This window comes from Oncorhynchus mykiss, chromosome 4 (genome assembly GCF_057628025.1).
Source record: "Oncorhynchus mykiss isolate SJ-2025 chromosome 4, ASM5762802v1, whole genome shotgun sequence".
Classification (NCBI taxonomy): Eukaryota; Metazoa; Chordata; class Actinopteri; order Salmoniformes; family Salmonidae; genus Oncorhynchus; species Oncorhynchus mykiss.
This window is the reverse complement of record NC_143025.1, coordinates 71,946,872-71,965,574: the sequence shown is the minus strand read 5'-3', so window position 1 is coordinate 71,965,574 and position 18,703 is coordinate 71,946,872. Positions and strand designations below refer to the sequence as shown.

Sequence of the window (18,703 nt, the reverse complement as noted above, 5' to 3'; positions counted from 1 at the left end):
TGCCGAGAGGAAAACAAGAGGTGGGAAAACCTCCCTCTACTTTATCAGGTGCTGTTTCCACACAAAACCACCGGGCAGCCATTGGATCTTTTCCAGCCCAGCATCATTAAAGTAATCTAAATGAGGCTGAAGGGTTCACATTGTGACTGGGGATTTTTATTGTCTTAAGTTAATTATTGATACCCATCCTGTTAATCAATTTCTACGTGTAACTACATTAATGACCTGAGTATGGCGCCAAGATGAGAGGTTTAGACCTGGAACACCAACAATAACTGTTATTAGTTTTACCACTGAGACCAACACAGTGGTATAATAAAGACAACCAAACAAACTAACGTGAATTGCTGCTCTTATTTGAGATAATTACAGCAGTGATTAAGATAAAGTCAGATATGTCTAGGAAATTAATAATTTGACAGAATATCGACAGAAATAACAACTGTTTGTGTTTTTATTAAGGAATACAGATCAAATATTTAAATTAGTGGCATGGTAACAGAAAAGAACAATGGAAGGTCACAAAAAAGTTACAATAGATTATTATTGCAATCACATTATCATTGCAGTGCAGCAGGTATAGTGGTGTATATTGGGCGTTCCCCCCAAGGTCCAGGCAGTCTTGTCCCAGCGGCTGTTATTACTGAGTAATAACACATGTATAAGAGTTAATAGGGTGGTGATGGGAGAGGAGGGTAGTGCTGGTGATCGTCATGGCAGCGTCATAAAAACATCACACCATCTTCCTGTTTTACCGTAACTACTTTAGTCGGTGACTCAGTGCAAGATAGACAAACAGACAGACATAGTTGATCCATTGTCATGACACACATCGTGCAACATTACCGATAACTGTTACATAACCACACGACATTCTGTATAGTATAGTCCATAATCATAAAACAGATTTACTCAAACTTTTACAATTGTGTGCAAATTTCAAACAAGACAAAGCGTGAGACAATCGTCCAGAACTAAGAAATAAAGTCAAATGTGAGCTTTCCCTAGGTTTAAACCACTGAGTTGTCACTCACCCTTGTACCCACATCGAATTAAATCGTTTAGTCCTTGGGAAAGGTCAGAGCTTACACGGCATCTTAAATGTGATTATAATTTAGACAATCTCAGAGCTTTATGTGTGCATCCTCAGTTTAAAAAAATACTGCAAATCAAATAAACAACCAAAAATCACAAGAATAATTATCAAACATAGGCTGTATTTAAAATAGCATAGCTAGTATAGTGGTACTGGTCCAAATGAAACAATCGGGGATTTTACACTTGTATTTGTAAACCAAGAGAAGACAGCCAGCAGACATTTCTGATAGCAATTTGCTCTCCTTTACTTTAGCATGTCTAGCCTAATGTGTACAGTACTTTATAGGCAAATAAAGATATAGATTTTCTGTGTCATATCATGCGCATGAACGTATACAGGACTAAGCTATGTTGTGGAATGTGTGGGAAATCCCAGATTGTTTTGAAATGGAATTGTGAAAAACTTCATCATAGACCTCCCAACTTGGGTTTGGATGTTGCAAGAAAGTCAAAAACAATCTCCAACACTTTTGATGATAAAAATACTACTTTGTCAAACACACTGTCCGGGCTGAGATACGACCAACGGTAAGGCAAGTCTTAGACAGCTTGCATTTGATACATTCTCCGATATAGCCTTTACACAGATACATAATACATACCGTGTATATTTTATAACAACATTCCTTCATGTTCAAAATATTTTATCTGTTCTCTTTGTGGTGGAATCAGATGAGGTCAAAATTCAATTTCAGTTCAGTCAAATCAGGATGTGAATCAAAATTCCAATTCAATGAAGAAAATCCTAATTGAAAATAAATTGCACTTCCACTTAACTGAAATTTCAATTATCTCCTAAATTTAAATGTACTTGACCAACATGATAAAGTATTAACTGCAGTATGTTATACATAGACATTTCCATGTATTTTATTGTGTATGCTAACCACTATTACAATCACATTATATATATATATATATATATGAGAATATATATGAGAATAAAACCCAAGTAGCTTAAAAACAAGATTAAAATAAACTTTTCATTCAAGTTTTTCCAGTATTTGTGTGTTGTGTGATAAGCTAAGTATATTCTTCTAACATAATCAGTTGCTTTAGTCATAATTAAACATCAGTTCAAGGGGAAATATTTTCAATGAACGTTTCCCTTTCTTGTCTTTTTGAAGACTGAATGCGAGTGATCTATTCATGTCCTTGTTTACATCGTCTAAGCCAATGTGATTTATTATGACAGGAAATAGTAAGGGTGAAATTCAAAAAGTCAAATAGGGGGGGGGGGGGTGGTGCTTATATTTGTCTTGTTTCACACATGTACAAGTGTGTAACCTGTACAGTGTGTGGTGAATGGATGTTTCATTTTGCATATCGCACTCACCCCAAGACACCGTCGGAGAGTAGGGTGACGGCTTGTGTGCCAGATTCATTTCAACAGTAAGTCATTTGAAACACTAAACTTATGAAGAATTACTGGCTTTAAGACCAGATATTCTCATTCTGTGTGTAGTAATATAAGGCATCCGTCTAAGTCCCTACCTACATGATGTCAGTATCTATTGCATTAAGCTCTGTCTGATTGGTCGACGGATAAGCACCTGAGATGAAAAAGAAGAGAGGGTAGTAATGCCGGTGAGGTTAATCGGTCAGTCCCAGAACAATCAGGACCGAATCACATGACCAGGGTGTCTGAGGTCAATCCAGAAGCTCTTCCTTGATGCTGCAGGCCCCTTTGAGGTCCCCTGGGTGATCGAAGGCTGCCTGAATGAACTGGCCGAACAGGCGGTCCATGTAGCCCTCCCCACGCGGGTAAAGGCCCTCCAGGTAGCCTATATGTCCGCCGTGGGACGTCACCAACAGCGCTACGTTAGGCAGGCGCTTGGCTAGGGCCACCGGGAGAGCTGAAGAGAAGAGAAGAGAAAGGGAGTGAGACAGAAGGAGGAGAATTTCAGTTTGAAGCATTTAGATGAAGACCAAGAATTGATCACACACACACACCAGTCAAAAGTTTGGACACAGCCTACTCATATTCAAGGGTTTTTCTTACATTTGTACTACTTTCTACTTTATAGAATAATAGTGAAGACATCAAAACTATTAAATAAACATGTGGAATCATCATGTAGTAACCAAAAAAATATATATTTGAGATTCTTCAAAGTAGCCACCATTTGCATTGATGACAGCTTTGCAATCTTGGCATTCTCTCAACCAGCTTCAACTGGAATGCTTTTCCAACAGTCTTGAAGGAGTTGCCACATATGCTGAGCACTTGTTGGCTGCTTTTCCTTCACTCTGCGGTCAAACACATCCCAAACCATCTCAATTAGGTTGAGGTTGGGTAATTGTTGAGGCCAGGTCATCTGATGCAGCGCTCCATCACTCTCCTTCTTTGTCAAATAGCCCTTACACAGCCTGGAGTTGTGTTGGGTCATTGTCCTGTTGAAAAACAAATGATAGTCCCACTAAGCGCAAAGCAGATGGGATGGCGTATCGCTGCAGAATGCTGTGGTAGCCATGCTGGTTAAGTGTGCCTTGAATTCTAAATAAATCACAAACAGTGTCACCAGCAAAGCACCCCTACACCTCCTCCTCCATGCTTCACGGTGGGAACCATACATGCGGAGATCATCCGTTTACCTACTCTGCATCTCACAAAGACACGGTGGTTGAAACCAAAAATCTCAAATATGGACTCCAGACCAAAGGACAGAATTCCACCTTCCTTCGTGTTTCTTGGCCCAATCAAGTTTGTTCTTATTGGTGTCTTTTAGTAGTGGCTTCTTTGCAGCAATTCAAGCAGCATTTATTTGGGCTGCAATCTGAGGTGCAGTTAACTCTAATGAATTTATCCGCAGCAGCAGCGGTAACTCTGGGTCTTCCTTTCCTGTGGCGGTCCTCTTGAGAGCCAGTTTCATCATAGCGCTTGATGGTTTTTACGACTGCACTTGAAGACACTTTCAAAGTTATTGAAATGTTCCAGATTGACTGACCTTCATGTCTTAAAGTAATGATGGACTGTCGTTTCTCTTTGCTTTTTTGAGCTGTTCTTGACATCATTTCTATACCATAATCATAATCAGCCTTACCATAATCAGCCTCACAACCGCAGACCACGTGTATGGCGTTGTGTGGGCGAGCGGTTTGCTGATATCAACGTTGTGAAAAGAGTGCCCCATGGTGGCGGGGGGTTATGGTATGGGCAGACATAAAAGGTACGGACAACGAACACAATTGCATTTTATCAATGGCAATTTGAATGCACAGAAATACCGTGATGAGATCCTGAGGCCCATTGACTAACAGATGCATATCTGTATTCTCAGTCCTGTGAAATCCATCAATTAAGGCCTAATGAATTTATATCAATTGACTGATTTCCCCATATGAACTATACCTCAGTAAAATCAAATAAATTGTTGAATGTTGTGATTATATATTTGTTCAGTATATACACTACATTACCAAAAGTATGCGGACACTTGCTCATTCAGTCACAAAAGCATTAGTGAGGTTGGGCACTGATGTTGAGTGATTAGGCCTGGCTCGCAGTCGGAATTCCAATTCATCCCAAAGGTGTTCGATGGGGTTGAGGTCAGGGCTCTGTGCAGGCCAGTCTAGTTCTTTCACACTGATCTTGACAAATCATTTCTGTACGGAACTCGCTTTGTGCACGGGAAAACTCATTTCATGAAGCTCCTAACAAACAGCTCATGCTGACATTGCTTCCAGAGGCAGTGAGTGTTGTAACCGAGGACAGATGATTTTTACACGCTACGCGCTTCAGCACTTGGCGGTCCCGTTCTGTGAGCTTGTGTGGCCTACCACTTCGCGGCTGAGCCGGATTTGCTCCTAGACGTTTCCGCTACACAATAACAGCACTTACAGTTGACCGGGGCAGCTCTAGCAGGGCAGAATTTCTTTCAAACTGACTTATTGGAAAGGTGGCATCCTATGGTGGTACCACGTTGAAAGTCACTGAGCTCTTCAGTAAGGCCATTCTACTGCCAATGTTTTCCTATGGAGACTGCATGGTTGTGTTCTCGATTTTATACACCTGTCAGTAACGGGTGTGGCTGAAATAGCCAAATCCACTCATTTGAAGGGGTGTCCACATACTTTTGTATATATGATAAACTTTGAGGGCTGCTTCCAAAATCTAATTAAGAACCATCTATACCCCAGGCCCAATCGCGTCTCCCTCTGACCCAGGCAGTACCCACCATGTTTGGGGGAGAAGGGGTCGTCGGCCGCATTGAGGCAGAGAATGGGCACTGTCGTCCTGGGAAGCTTGTAGTTTGGGCTGGCCTCCTGGTAGTAGTCCAGACAGGACTTATAGCCAAACAAGACTGACGTGTAGCGCTCGTCAAACTCCCGGATAGTACGTGCCTGAGAGGGTAAACACACAGGAGCGTAGGGAGAGTTAGATTTTAAAAAAGGGCACCGGCGCACAACTAATACACTCATTCTACACACAATGATATGGAACCTCATAAACCATATGAAACGGGTTCTTACCTTTAGTACATGGTCCACATCCACCACAGTCTCCAACATCTTCCTGTGTCTGAGAGAAAGCGAGAGAGACAGATATTTGGGTTGTAATCACACCAAGGCTAGGAATGACAGGTCTTGTTCCATTTTGAAAGGCCAATAACCATGGCAACAACATTCACAGCAACACGTACATGGATACCACAACAACTAGACGACAAGTCAGTCTTACCTGTTAATGGCTTGGCACAGGTTGCTGGCGAGGTGTCGGTTGAAGATCAGGCGGTTGATTGGTTGTTCCAGCGAGGCACAGGACTCCAGCGTGTCCCAGCTGACAGACATTGTGAGGCCGGCAACAAGCCCTGCCTCACTACCCTTACGAGCCAGGTAGTTCAACAAGAGCATGCTGTGATACAGTCAGGAATAGGAGGGGTGAGGGAGAAGACAGGAGAAGCGGTAGAAAAAGACAAGAGAAGGATAGAAGATGGGGGAAAGAAGAGTATAGAGAGGGAGAAAAAAAACTATATGAACAGACTTAAGCAGTTATAACCTCTATGCATTTTCTTCCTTTCTAAGCACTTACCCTCCCAGAGACACGCCGGTGCCCAGCAGAGGGGCTTGTGGGAAGAGTTCCCTGACATGGAGGACCACCCGCTCCAGGTCCGAGGTGTCCGCCGCACAGAAGGTCATTGGGGTCTGGGGGAGAGGGGGGGGGTAGGTTACTGGGGCAGGACTGGGATCATCAGTCTACTGGGAGAGAAGACATGGGCTGACATGTGGATGAGACTACGAGTCTGAAGCGCTGCACAGACCTTATGTTACATTATTGATGTTTGTGTGCAATGTAACCTTTGAACAGAAGTATAATGTCTTATCAAACTGCTTGCAAAATTGCATTGTGGCAGACCCTGGTGGAATATGCATGATAGTGCACTTAAAAAGGCATTCCCTAAATTTACCAGTAGTTCTTCTCCTCCAAACCCTCTATTGTTGAAGACCACACATCTGGGGAAACAGAGAGACAAAGATCTAATCTCAGATTCCAAACCTCAGCACAGTGACAAAGAGCCCCATGTCGGTGTTTCTCAACTCCAGATGACAGTCAGGCTACCACACTGCACTGTAAAACCAATCTAGTCCAATCCAGAACCAACAAGAACGTATTCGAGATTAAACCAAGGATTCCATATAGCATGACAGGTAAAGTGAAAGGTCATGGCCTCTCAGGCTGACCTGTATCCGCGGCGGTTGGCTTGGCTGACGGCGTGGAGGACGTAGGTCTGACGACTGTTCCCTGTGAGGCCCGGCAGGATGAGCACTGTGGGACGAGAGTAGCATTCTGGGTAGGCAGCGCTGTCCCCGTTATCTACCCAGTCCAGAGAGATCTGACCTCCGTCAGCCGTCCTGATCAACTCACTGAGGATAGTGGAGGAGACAGGAGGGTTAGTCTTTTAACTGAATACCGTTTCAAATGGTATACAGTAGGTTGGCCCAATATGCAGATGACTAGAGGTTATGGGTAGAGAGGAAGGAAGGAAGTTGTGGGTTCTGGGTTGTTTTACTTCCTGTAGTCGACCTGGGGGCTGGACTTGATGAGCACTCTGACCAGTGTCTGCAGCCGGCCTCCCCAGCACCAGGGAGTAGGGCTGAAGGGCTCAGCCACCACGGGGCAGTGCCTCTGTAGGAACACACGGAATGCATCGCTACACACCAGGACTGGTGTCTGAGGGTGAGAGAGAGAGAGAGGACATGGATATGTGAGCATGTGTGTGTTTAAGCAAAAGGGACTAATCAAAGATGTGTACAGGAGTAAGTGTGGGTGAGAGAGACAGAGGGAGAATGAAAGAGAAGATGGAAATGGGTGAAAACAGTGTGGAATAAGCAGAGACAACCAAACAGACAATCACACACTGTGGGACATATATTCTGCGAGCTGTAGTGGTTGGGCAATGGAACAAAATCTGCATATGAGTAAAAGGTGCTGGGGAACAGTGGATGAAAGCATATCTTACAGGGTGCAGGCCTAATTTATATCCGATAGGGGTATCAAGTCCAATATCTATACAATATTGGGTGCTAACTTATTTGGTTCTTACAACCTGCTCTAAAAACTACGGTGAGGGATGGACATAATGCAAGTGCCTGCAGATAGAGGTATGAAGCACTCAAGAGTAAAATACTAGAGGTTAAATGAGACGGAGCTCAGAGGCACATGCTCTCAAAGCCAGAAGACAGTACCCCGAAGGCAGCTAGTCTCTGGCCGAGCGACTGACCTGGCCCTCGCGGCCCCAGAGGTAGTACAGGGCAGCGGTGATGGTGGCGAGGACCACCGTGTAGGGTCTGTAGATGTTCTCCAAACACACTTTCCATAGGTCGGAGTGAGACAGCAGCATGACAGTGCTGTGATGACACACGAATGCAAACACTCGTCAGGGGGGATTTGCGGAGGCAGAATGTCAACGTACAGAGGTCCGAGGGCGTTTAGACTCTTACTAGCTACAGAGTGCCTATTAATAGAGTTAAGCCTAGTAAAAAAAAAATTAAAAAATATCAAAGCGAAACGTTGTCACAGCAGTTACAGAACAGATACGTACTGTTTCTTATCAATGAGATGCCCTTCAGGTTACAACGTAACCGGGTCCGCGTTTTAGCAGCTTGTGACAGAAGGTCAACAATGTTTCAAGCGTCAATCAAAAGTGGGGAAGTTAGGTGGAGATTCTCAAACACTGATAGCCTACTGACTGCAAATAAATGTTGAAACAAAGTAGCAACTCTGGCCTGCTTTGGCAAGATGATCCTGGGAGAAAACCTCGTTGGTATAGCCTACATCCAGAGAAACTCGCTCACTACTCCCAGTAAACGCAAATCGTGGACGAATACACACAAAAAAAACATTAAACGTTAACAATAACATATAAGTCAGTCGGCGTCACAGAAACAGTTACATAGCCTAGCTAGCTAATGTAACTAGGGCACCCTCCAAGTAATACAGCTGTCCGTAAACCTGCCTTGACAAGAAACATCTAAAGATACGCCTTTCGGGTGTTATCTTCTCCTCTATTCGTGTCAAACTTGGTAATTCTGCAACGAATTCGTTTTAATTTAAATTGAATCAATCGAATAAAAAGCAACAACTCAATTCCGGGTCGGCACCGTTATTGTATTTCTCTGCCCTTGTCGACTCATCCGTTCTTCTTCTTTGGAATTATGTTGCAGCTCAGCAGTTAGCTAGATAATGCAATATCTCCAACTGTTGGGCTGGGGTGGGATGGGGATTGAGAGACAGGCCTTTTCTCAATTAGGCTACTCAACTTCTGCGCTTTCTCTCCTCAGATAATTGAAGAGAGGATGCGATTGGGACGAGAGGTTGGAAATGGCAGCGAGTAGTGAGGACGGAATGGAGGAAAAGTTGGTGAAGCAACAGCTGTGCTGGATTGAGAACAATATGGGTGTCAGTGTTGATGGTATGGAGCGGTAGGATGAGGTTCAAGGACGTGAATGGTCGGTAGTTGAAAAACAGGAAGAAGAGAGATCATGATACAGAAAGCATTGGCGCATCTAGTAAAGAAAGCATAAGGGTCAAGGTAGGAAGCAAGAGTAATGATGTGTTGGTGGAAAGTGGCGATAGTGTTTGATGAGACAACAGGGCCTCACTTACACCTTATCTGACTAACTAATGTCGTAGAGAAAAGTGGGTGAAGTGAAATTAGCTTGGTTCATTGGAAATGGTAGTGTTAATATTGTGTGGTAGCCAGGCTCAGCAGGAGAAGAATCTGAAAATGGGAAGGTGATTAAAAGCTATGTCCCTGGTGCATATGCTAGATTGAGGAGAGTCCTCACTGGGGTCTCAATATCTATGTCCACAGATGATATTGAAGAAAATGTGAAGGGAGGCAGAGTGATTGAGGCCAAAAGATTGATCAGTAGGAAAGAGGGTCAAATAATTGAAAGCTTATTAGTGATGCTGAGGTCTGAGAAAGTCAGATAGGATTCCTTAGTTGCAATGTTAGATAATTTGTCCCATATGCACTACAATGTTTTAAATGCCAAAGAATGGGACATGTATCTGCTCAGTGTAAAGGAAAGAAAATATGTGTGAAGGAGCGCATGATTACAGTGAATGTGGAAGCAATGTGAAGGTTAAATGCTGAATTGTGGGGGAGAACACTGCAGCATTTGGTGGATGCCAGGTACAGAGAGAGGCTCAGCGATATAGGATCAGTCATGATGTATCATATGCAGATGCCGTAAAACAGATTGTTAGAAATACAATGTGGACTGATGGAGCTTACATGGATGTACCTGTAGTAAGTAGACCTACTGTCTGTCGGGGCTGGTGCTTCTGGGTGAAATTAGCAATTAATTTGGTTTAGAATTTTATTTTCATGGTAGTACAGAATTGAGAAGATCATACATTCCATCACTGTAGGTGGCAGCATGCACTTTAAATTTAGGGAGAGAGTCACTGGTACTTCCTGTTTCAGTTTTTGCTTGTTGGCAGGAGTCAGGAGGATAGAGTTATGGTCAGATTTGGCAAATACATGGCTTTGTTTTTCTGTGTCTGTAATAAGGGTGATTTTGAGTTTTTCTTCACCTCTAGATCCACAGGTGACATGCTGGTAAAAATTAGGTAAGGAGTTCAGTTTCCCTGCATTAAAATCACTGACCACTAGGAGCGCTGACTATGGATGTGCATTTTCTTGTTTGCTTATGGCCCAACACAGTTCGAGTGCAGTCAATGCCAGCATCGGTTTGTAGCGGTAAAGAGACAGCTACGAAAAATATAGATGAAATCTCTCTTGGTAAATAGTATGGTCTGCAGCTTATCGTGGGATATTCTAACTCAGGCAGCACTAAGAAAACAAATATATAGATTTTTCATGCAGGTGCAATTACAACTGACATTTTGAGTAATGTTACTCAACTGAAGCTCTATTGAAACACCCAGTGTGAATCCCCTATGTGGGCTATCTACATCATCCATCTGTATCCTGGCAGGATCAGGGGCTCAGGCCCCTCCCCTCAGGCGCTCCAAAGCAGCCCGAGAGCTTCAAGTTCCTCGCTATCCACATCAATAAGGAATTATCACGGTCCACACATACACCCCCCCCCCCAGCTTTTGTAAAATGTACTTAGCAAAAAAAATAAAAATGTACTCACCCTAATCCTTTTCCTAACTTTAGCCTACCTACATATTGAACTTCTATCCTCTCAGGCCGGAGGCAAAATGTATGAATTTATGTTTGGATCAGAATCGCTGTTATAATCATTGGCCAGTACTTAGAATTAAGTAAAACCACAAGTCCAAATTCTTATCTCTGTCCATAGCTAATTTAGGAAAGGGACAATTTTATCTGACCTAAGGACAACACAAGTTGCAACAATTCAATTCTGTCAATGACATTTGGCTTGATGTGATGGGTGTGAAGCCAAATCCAAACTGGCTTCCCTTGACACTTTTCTTTGGTGTGCCAGAACCATTCACAGTTGAGCTCACTCAGTTTAGCTCAACACTTGGCTGTTATTGTCAACAACAAAAAATATCAAGGGAGGCCAAATTCTCACTGGATTCCCTTGCATTCAATGCTACGGGTGGCAACAATATCAATCTTTTTGACCAGACAGCATCAGCTAGATGGGCTACAGAGACAGAGGGGCGCTGTTTAGCTCGCTCGGATGCTTTCTCCAGTGAGATAGATGCAGACTCTTGCAAATTGAAGGAAAAAAATAGTGTATGTTATTTGTACATTTTGTAGGGAACCACTGGCATCCACGTCACTGTTTCAAAGTATACAATAGGCCAACATAAAATCTAACAGACATTGTCATCTTCTCATTGGTTTATTGTACAACAACATACTTTGTCTCACTTGAATTAACTTGTTATTTTTAAACCTAATAAACATAGGTAGGTTCCAACATCTGGAGAGGAAAAAATTACACCCAAAAGAAAACATTATCCAATCACAATAAACAACTGCACATGATTTCTCACCAATGGTTACTAGTCAAATATTAAAAGGTTACTGGGCTTGTTGTGAAATTCTGCAGATGGAGGTTCTGCAGATGCGTCTGCAGTGGTGAGAGGGTGGTTTTCCTCATATGTGTCGTCCACAGCTTGGAGAATGTGATGAACTGCACTCAGCAGCAGGATGTCAGTGTTGCAGCTCACAGACAGCTCACTGGAATAGTTCTTCACTGGAAGCACATAGGACACTGGCAAACCCACCACCTCTGCTGCCTTCTGCATCTGTGGCACAGCAAAACATATGATAGATTGCAAATAAAACTTTAAAAAATACTGTTCCATCATATTATTGAGTGAATCTAAATTGATTAAAACGTTTTAATTACTTAACCTACCTTCTCCTGTAAGATGCGGCTGGAGTAGACAAACTTCACATCCTCTTGGATGGCATGACACACCTGGTCCACATGGGTCAACAGAACCACCTGGGGGATGTCTGGAGAGGACGGTGTCATGTGTGTGAGGGAGAGAGTGAGAAATCAGTTATAGCTATGATCTGCAGTTAAACATAACATCAACTGATATCAAAATTGCCCTCTGAAGTTTTGGGATGAGCTCACCCAGATCTGCGATCTCAGCTTGAAGTGTCCTCAGTGTCTCTGTAAGGTCATCACTGGTGGACATGATTTGGCAGGCATTCAGAACGAACACCGCACAATGGATTTGGTCATTTATCGATGGAACAGGTCTGTAACCTGAAGTCTCAGCTTTGATGGGCGCTTCACTTTGAAACTATTGTGTGGGAGAATCATTTTATTGATGAGAAGCAAAGAAAACAGATACTGTACATTTAGTATATTTATCAAAGTTGGTTATAACAGCATCAACAATAAAACATTTAAAAAGTAGGCCTTCCAAGTTTACATGTGTCAAATGTGGACAAACCATAGCAAGCAATATAGGCCCATCTCTTCTGATATTTATCCTCAGTAAGACTAAGGGTTTTTAAAATCTTGATTGTATTGTTACATTTAGATAGGTAATACTATACATCCCTCGGGGGCATATCCCTTGATAACAGCCAGTGCGTCTGTGAGAGTCAGGCCAGTCCTCTCGCCGTCCCCCAGAGCCAACACATCACAAAGGGTCAGAGCTGTGGGCTTCCCCCCTCTCTCTGACCGGATGTCATACGACTTCAGCTGGATAGATAAGGAGAGCGGACAGTGTTTTGAGAGCACGTTTTTTTAGACAAACTCAGACGACTGCTAAAGAGACAGACATACCTAACACACATTTCCTCATCCCTCCCAACCACAGGGCGAGTCCTCACACTCATGAACACATTGATATGGAAGACCAGATGTTCCCAAACATCAAGCATGTCTCTGTCTGCTACAAATTATACTCATTGGGTTTCTCTATCTACAGTATCTTAAAGATGCTAGTGAGTCTACACCACTTGCAGTCTTCCCATTTTTCTGCCTTAAAATTTCATATTAAAAGGGATTAAATTAGATTATTTTTCCCTACAGATGTAAACAACCTATTCCATATATTCAAAGTGAAAGAAAGAGACATTTTAAAAATGTATTCAAAATAAAACAATGAATTTGTCTTGATTTTGTCTTCACACCCGAGAGTTAATACTTGGTGGACCACATTTGGCAGCCATTACAGCTGTGAATCATCTCGAATAATACATTCCACCAACTTTGCACAACTCTTAGGGCAGCATACAGTGCCTTCAGAAAGTATTCACACACCTTGACTTTTTCCCACATTTTGTGTTACAGCCTGCATTTACACACCCAATCCCCCATAATGTAAAAGTGGAATTATGTTTTTAGAAATGTTTACTAATTCATGAAAACTGAAATGCTGAAATGTAAACCCCTTTATTATGGCAGGCCCAAAAAAAGTTCAGGAGTAAAAATTTGCTTAAGTCATATAAGTTGCATGGACTCTGTGTACAGTAAGTGTTTAACATTCTTTTTTAATGACTACCTCATCTGTGTACCCCACATACAATTATCTGTAATGTCCCTCATTCAAGCAGTGAATTTGAAACACAGATTCAACCACAAAGATTCAAGTTTTCCAATGCCTCACAAAGAAGGGCATCTGATGTCCTTTGACAGCTCTTTGGTCTTGGCCATAGTGGAGTTTGGAGTGTGACTGTTTGAGGTTGTGGACAGGTGTATTTTATACTGATAACAAGTTCAAACAGGTGCCATTAATACAGGTAACGAGTGGAGGACAGAGGAGCCTCTTAAAGAAGAAGTTACAGGTCTGTGAGAGCCAGAAATCTTGCTTGTTTGTAGGTGACCAAATACTTATTTTCCACCATAATTTGCAAATAAATTCATAGAAAATCCTACAATGTGATTTTCTGGATTTTTTCCCCTCATTTTGTCTGTCATAGTTGAAGTGTACCTATGATGAACATTACAGGCCTCTCTCATCTTTTTAAGTGGGAGAAGTTGCACAATTGGTGGATGACTAAATACTTTTTTGTCCCACTGTATATAGATATATATAAAAATGGTATGGTGTAGAATGTGTAGAATGCAAACTCATACATCTCAACACAGCCAGCATGCTTCCTCCAATCAGTCTACATTAGAGGAAGCATGGTCTACCAGCTGCTGCTCCACCCCACCCCCACATGAAATAGCCTATTTGAGGCAGGCCCACAACAATGGCCAAAGTGAAATGGAACAGCACTTTATGTTCCCTGTACTCGATATATATGTTTATTATACCTGTTTCTACATTTTATTTGCAATATATAAAGATGTAATGAAATGGGTAAAGTACACGTTAGCTAGTCATTGTGAGTGAGGGTCTGTTTGTTTGTATGAGAACGACCATAGCCTATGTCTGTGTGTGTATATAATGTAGACTGATTGGAGGAAGCATGCTGGCTGTGTTGAGATGTATGGGTTTGCATTCTACCATTTATATATATATATATATATATATATATATATATATATATATATATATATATATATATATATATATATATAAAATGGTATGTTGTAGAATGCAAACCCATACATTCAACACAGCCAGCATGCTTCCTCCAATCAGTCTACATTAGAGGGAGCATCAAGGAGATGGCTGGCTACAGCACCACTGCACCAAGCCCTGTCCCTTCTGCTCCTGCCACAAGTGTTCATCTGCCCAAATATATTTTGGGCCAAAAGGGCACAGCATGGAGGCGTTGATGTGTTGTTTGCAAGATTAAGTCTCCCATCACCTGCACCACATGCTCAGTGACCCTCTGCTTTACATCAGAAAGAGACTGCTATGGCATCTGGCATCAGCAGCAGAATATTGTCTAGAGTTTTGGCAAAGTTGGTGGGGTTATATCGCAAAGTGGGTGGGGGCTAGGATCAGTATGTTATATCTGGAGTACTTTTCCTGTCTTATCCGGTGTCTTGTGTGAATTTAAGTCTGCTCTCTCTTTCTCTCCTTCTTTCTCTCAGAGGACCTGAGCCCTTGGACCATGCCTCAGGACTACCTGCCATGATGACTCCTTGCTGTCTCCAGTCCACCCGGCCTTGCTGCTGTTCCAGTTTCAACTGTTCTGCCTGTGGCTATGGAACCCTAAACTGTTCATTTTTACTCTTGAGGTGCTGTCCTGTTGCACCCTCTACAACCACTGTGATCTCCACCCGGCACAGCCAGAAGAGGAATGACCACCCTTCATAGCCTGGTTCCTCTCTAGGTTTCTTCCTAGGTTTTTGCCTTTCTAGGGAGTTTTTCCTAGCCACCGTGCTTCTACACCTGCATTGCTTGCTGTTTGGGGTTTTAGGCTGGGGCTATATACATTGATTTGATAGAGGACTGAGGGTCTTCCAAATATTGAAAGTGTGTAAATAGTTACCCATGTTATTTTTTATAAAAAAAATAAAAAAAATGGGGGGGGGGGGGGGGGGGGGTGTTAGATTACCATTTTGGTATTTTGTATATAGTTATTTGTTTCAAAATGTATACCTTCACCAATTTGGCCACTTGGGTACATGTGGGCTACTTGTGTGGGACACCTGGGTGACTTCTTGATAAATTTCATGTAGCACACTCATTTTGGAAGTTATCATTCTGAAACTTTGTACTGTTGCCCTCTTATATTTTCCACTGAAATTGTCCCCATCATCCTATCTGAATGTTTGTTTTATCTTGTTCATTTTAAAGATGATGATACAAAAATGAAAATAAAAAACATATGGTTTTTTCATTGTTTTATCTAAACCAGATCTATTGTGTTATATTCTCCTACATTCAATTCACATTTACACAAACTTCAGAGTGTTTTCTTTCAAATGGTACCAAGAATATGCATATCCTTGGTTCTGTGCCTGAGCTACAGGCTGTTAGATTTGGGTATGTCTTCAGGCAGAAATTGCACAAAGTAGGGGGAGCTCTAAGAGGTTAAAATTTTTATAAAGGAAATACTGTAACTTGGAATGTATACCCACTACATATACAAAGTTTCCATACTATGCGTTGTGCATGTAATATGAAAAATTATGAAAGTGTTTTTGTTAAGAGAAGGATGTATTTTGACAAGCTATAAGAGAATTGTTTTCCATAATATTTACATACTGAGTAGTTACCGCCCGGAGAGAGGTCAGGGAGCGTGCCAGCCTGCCAGAACCGCCCCTTTTGAGCAAACTATATAAATGATGGGTTAAGAAAAAACACATCAGAACAGAAAAGCGTGAAGCTGTCCTCTTCCAAAGTGAATTGAAGTAGGACTATCCTATTACTCAGCTCAAACCATCGATACGGCTGGCTAGCCTATCTTCAAAGAAGCCTCTTCAAGAGTGAATGGAACGAAAGTCAACTCTGTAGTTCTGTTCAGGACTTCACGACAAGTCACCGGATACTGGACAATGACAAAGAAGGACAACAATAGAAGACTTGTTGGAACCATTTCGGACTATCAAAGCCTTACAAGCGTGCCGCGAAAAGGCCCAAACCCCTTTCCAAGGCTGCCCTGTTCACCAAGAGACCCCCGGCGAACCCAGGCATTTCACGTAAATACATTCATAATTTCTTACTCAAAGAGAATTTGGCAGTATGTCCAACTAGCCTCACAACTGCAGACCACGTGTAACCACGCCAACAGGAAATGTGAATTATGTGGATTATAATTTATAGACGTTTTTTGTAGGGGTAGATACATTTAGTTAAATCGTTGAAATTGTTGCACGTTGAGTATATATTTTTGTTCAGTATACTGTATACTGAACAAAAATATATACTCAACGTGCAACAATTTCAACGATTTAACTAAATGTATCTACCCCTACAAAAAACGTCTATAAATTATAATCCACATAATTCACATTTCCTGTTGGCGTGGTTACACGTGGTCTGCAGTTGTGAGGCTAGTCGGACATACTGCCAAATTCTCTAAAATGACGATGGAGGCGACTTAAATTAACATTTAATTCTCTGCCAACAGCTCTGGTGGACATTCATGCAGTCAGCATTCCAATTGCACGCTCTCTCAAAACATGAGACATCTGCGGCATTGTGTTGTGTGACAAAACTGCACATTTTAGAGTGGCCTTTAATTGTCCCAAGCACAAGTTGCACCTGTGTAATGATCATTCTGTTTAATCAGCTTCTTGATATGCCACATATTTCTGGTTGATGGATTTTCTTGTCAAAGGAGAAATGCTCACTAACAGGGATGTAAACAAATTTGTGCACAAAATTTATGAGAAATCAGCTTTTTCTACATACAGAAAATTTCTGGGATCTTTTTACATGTTGCGTTTATATTTTTGTTGTGTATAAAATAATGTAGATTAGGTTGTGTAGATCGACAGGAAAATAAATAAGAGGATCCCTTTTCAGATTACATTTTAAGGCAGCAAAATGTGAAGACTGTGCAATGGGTGTGTAGACCTTCACTAGGCACTGTTTGTATCATGCAAAATACTCCTTGTTACAGATTATTTACTTTATACCTTCTTGATGAAGCCCTTTGTTGCAGTGCCAATAAAAGGCAGGAGAAGGACTCTTCCGAACATCACAGATCTGACAGAGTTGATGAAGCTGGATTTTCCTGACCCAGGAGGACCCATCAGCAGAACTCTGACCCGGTTTAAAGATCGGCAGGCCGGTTTGAAGGAGACCAGATTCTTCCTCAGTGACCCCCTCCCTCTGGTTAAATGGAATTGCACAGAAATAGTCATAATATTACTTCAGATCAGACCTGGGTTGAAATAAGTGCTGTCAGAGTTAATCAGATAACTCAAGTTAACATTTTGACATTTAGTGCACTCATTTTTTTATTGTGATTAATCGCATTGTCTGAAAGCGTTGGAAATACTCTAAACATCCAAAATAGATCTTAACAGCTAAAATGTACAATGCCATGTAAAAACTAGTTGACACTGAGGTTAAAGAAAATGTGCTTTTAAATGTACCTAATTTGGTAGTTACTTTAGACAACATCAGACATCAATATACTTGAAATGTTTTTTTTGCATGGAAAATTGTAAATAACAGCTCAATTTGAGCAAATACGGAATTTACCATTAATCGCAATTAAATCAAAGCAAATCCTGCAAATAACTCAATAAAACAATGTTCTTGTTTGACAGCCCAAGTTCAAAGACATGCTTAAGTATTTGTATTTTAACTACTTATTTTCTATGTATTTGCAAATAATGTTTCCTATGATGACTATTTGAAACTATTTTCAAATAGGCTACTTGTTTCCAAATACATTTAAAATACCCCTAGCACCAAACAGACCTGGGTTCAAATACAAATGTCTTTGAAAATACACTTGTCAATGTATGAGTATTTTCAAATTCATTTCCAAATATTCAACAGCTTGTATTTTCTAAGAAAATATATCCTAAAACTTACTTTGAAATGTAGTCTATGTGAAAGTCATTGAAAAACCTTATAGTATTCGCACCCAGGTCTGCATCAGGCTTCAAATAGTGTTTCTAGTTGTCATAGCAGAAGCAGACTGCTTAAAGTTAATGAATGTTGGACTCCGTAAATTAATTCACAATGTGACCTACTCCTCAGTCCATGGCAGCTCCCTCCGTGCACCTTGAATATAAAATGAATAAGAGCATAATCACGACAAATAACAGTACAATAATGACAGAAATTAATTGACGAGTAAAAGTTATATTTACTTCCAACTCG

At 41.4% G+C, this 18,703-nt stretch overlaps 2 protein-coding genes across 4 annotated transcripts; both read right to left on the bottom strand.

Moving 5' to 3' along the window:
- Nucleotides 1-436: 436 nt before the first annotated feature.
- LOC110522344 (protein ABHD1) lies at nucleotides 437-8,756 on the bottom strand. 3 transcript variants are annotated; one of them, XM_090232963.1, is made up of 10 exons: nucleotides 8,142-8,756; nucleotides 7,821-7,947; nucleotides 7,124-7,270; nucleotides 6,781-6,963; nucleotides 6,507-6,552; nucleotides 6,131-6,243; nucleotides 5,780-5,953; nucleotides 5,572-5,620; nucleotides 5,277-5,442; nucleotides 437-2,954 (listed from the first exon to the last, which is right to left on the bottom strand). In XM_090232963.1, exons 3-10 carry the CDS (start codon nucleotides 7,246-7,248, stop codon nucleotides 2,749-2,751), a joined length of 1,062 nt encoding a protein of 353 aa, XP_090089089.1. In that variant the 5' UTR covers nucleotides 7,249-7,270; nucleotides 7,821-7,947; nucleotides 8,142-8,756; the 3' UTR covers nucleotides 437-2,748. The 3 variants fall into 3 exon arrangements, with proteins under 3 accessions (XP_090089089.1, XP_021456353.1, XP_021456352.1); XM_021600678.3 differs by having other exon boundaries at nucleotides 7,110-7,270; nucleotides 8,142-8,748; XM_021600677.3 differs by having other exon boundaries at nucleotides 7,110-7,270; nucleotides 7,821-8,754.
- Nucleotides 8,757-11,372: 2,616 nt separating this feature from the next.
- LOC110522342 (interferon-induced protein 44-like) lies at nucleotides 11,373-12,714 on the bottom strand. Its single transcript, XM_090232965.1, has 3 exons — nucleotides 12,136-12,714; nucleotides 11,911-12,011; nucleotides 11,373-11,797 (listed from the first exon to the last, which is right to left on the bottom strand). The coding sequence occupies exons 1-3, from the start codon at nucleotides 12,197-12,199 to the stop codon at nucleotides 11,552-11,554; spliced, it is 411 nt and encodes a 136-aa protein (XP_090089091.1). The 5' UTR covers nucleotides 12,200-12,714; the 3' UTR covers nucleotides 11,373-11,551.
- Between the last annotated feature and the right edge of the window lie 5,989 nt (nucleotides 12,715-18,703).